The 707-nt window shown below is 32.7% G+C and overlaps 1 protein-coding gene across 1 annotated transcript; it reads right to left on the bottom strand.

The window, feature by feature from the left end:
* Positions 1-6: 6 nt before the first annotated feature.
* Positions 7-700, bottom strand: LOC105460317 (fatty acid synthase-like; the record flags this gene model as incomplete). The annotated part of the gene is made up of 2 exons (XM_011706761.1): positions 233-700; positions 7-131 (listed from the first exon to the last, which is right to left on the bottom strand). Coding segments are annotated over exons 1-2 (551 nt in total), but the record flags the coding sequence as incomplete, so codon positions are not given.
* Between the last annotated feature and the right edge of the window lie 7 nt (positions 701-707).

The raw sequence follows: 707 nt of genomic DNA, 5'->3' as shown, positions 1-707 counted from the left end.
GTTAACTCTAAGCCAAATCCACCTAGTCCGCCTAGTATAATGTAACTTTTATCCTTGTGACAATAATAGCGACGATATGCGAGAATGTGATTGTCTAAAGGTTTATCCTTTTCTTGGATATTTATAATTATCTATAAAAATAATGATAAATATTACAAAAATACATATTATTGGTAAAAAAGGTTATCAAATAAATAATTTTTTTTAATACTGTCAATAAATTAAAGCATACTTTTCCCATATGTTTTCCACTTGCCATATATCTAAAAGCTTCTTCGATATCTGTTTTTGGAAAAATTTTTACTTGGAGTGGTTTTACAGTTCCATTATTAAGACCATCGGTTACCATTTTTGATAACAGAGATTTATACATGAGATTGTCTCCAGTGAACATATTATCGAGTTGAATTCCATGAAAACTAATACCTTTCTGAAACGCTGACATACCTAGAGGATTGTTAGAAACAAGATCAAATTTGCCGATCTCCAAAAAATGACCGTTTTGCGCCAAACAACGAACAGACGCAGGTAATTTTTCTTCAGCCAATGAATTTAAGACGATGTCGACGCCGCGACCTTTCGTTTGCTGCATTATCATTTGTTCAAAACTAGTATCTCGAGAATTTCCAATATGCTCATCCAAAATAGCCGGAAACATTTGCTTAATAAAGTTCCGTTTATCACTCGTGCCTACGGTAGTAAATACT

This window comes from Wasmannia auropunctata, unplaced genomic scaffold (assembly GCF_000956235.1).
Source record: "Wasmannia auropunctata unplaced genomic scaffold, wasmannia.A_1.0 LD324323.1, whole genome shotgun sequence".
Classification (NCBI taxonomy): Eukaryota; Metazoa; Arthropoda; class Insecta; order Hymenoptera; family Formicidae; genus Wasmannia; species Wasmannia auropunctata.
This window is presented reverse-complemented; position numbering and strand designations above follow the sequence as displayed.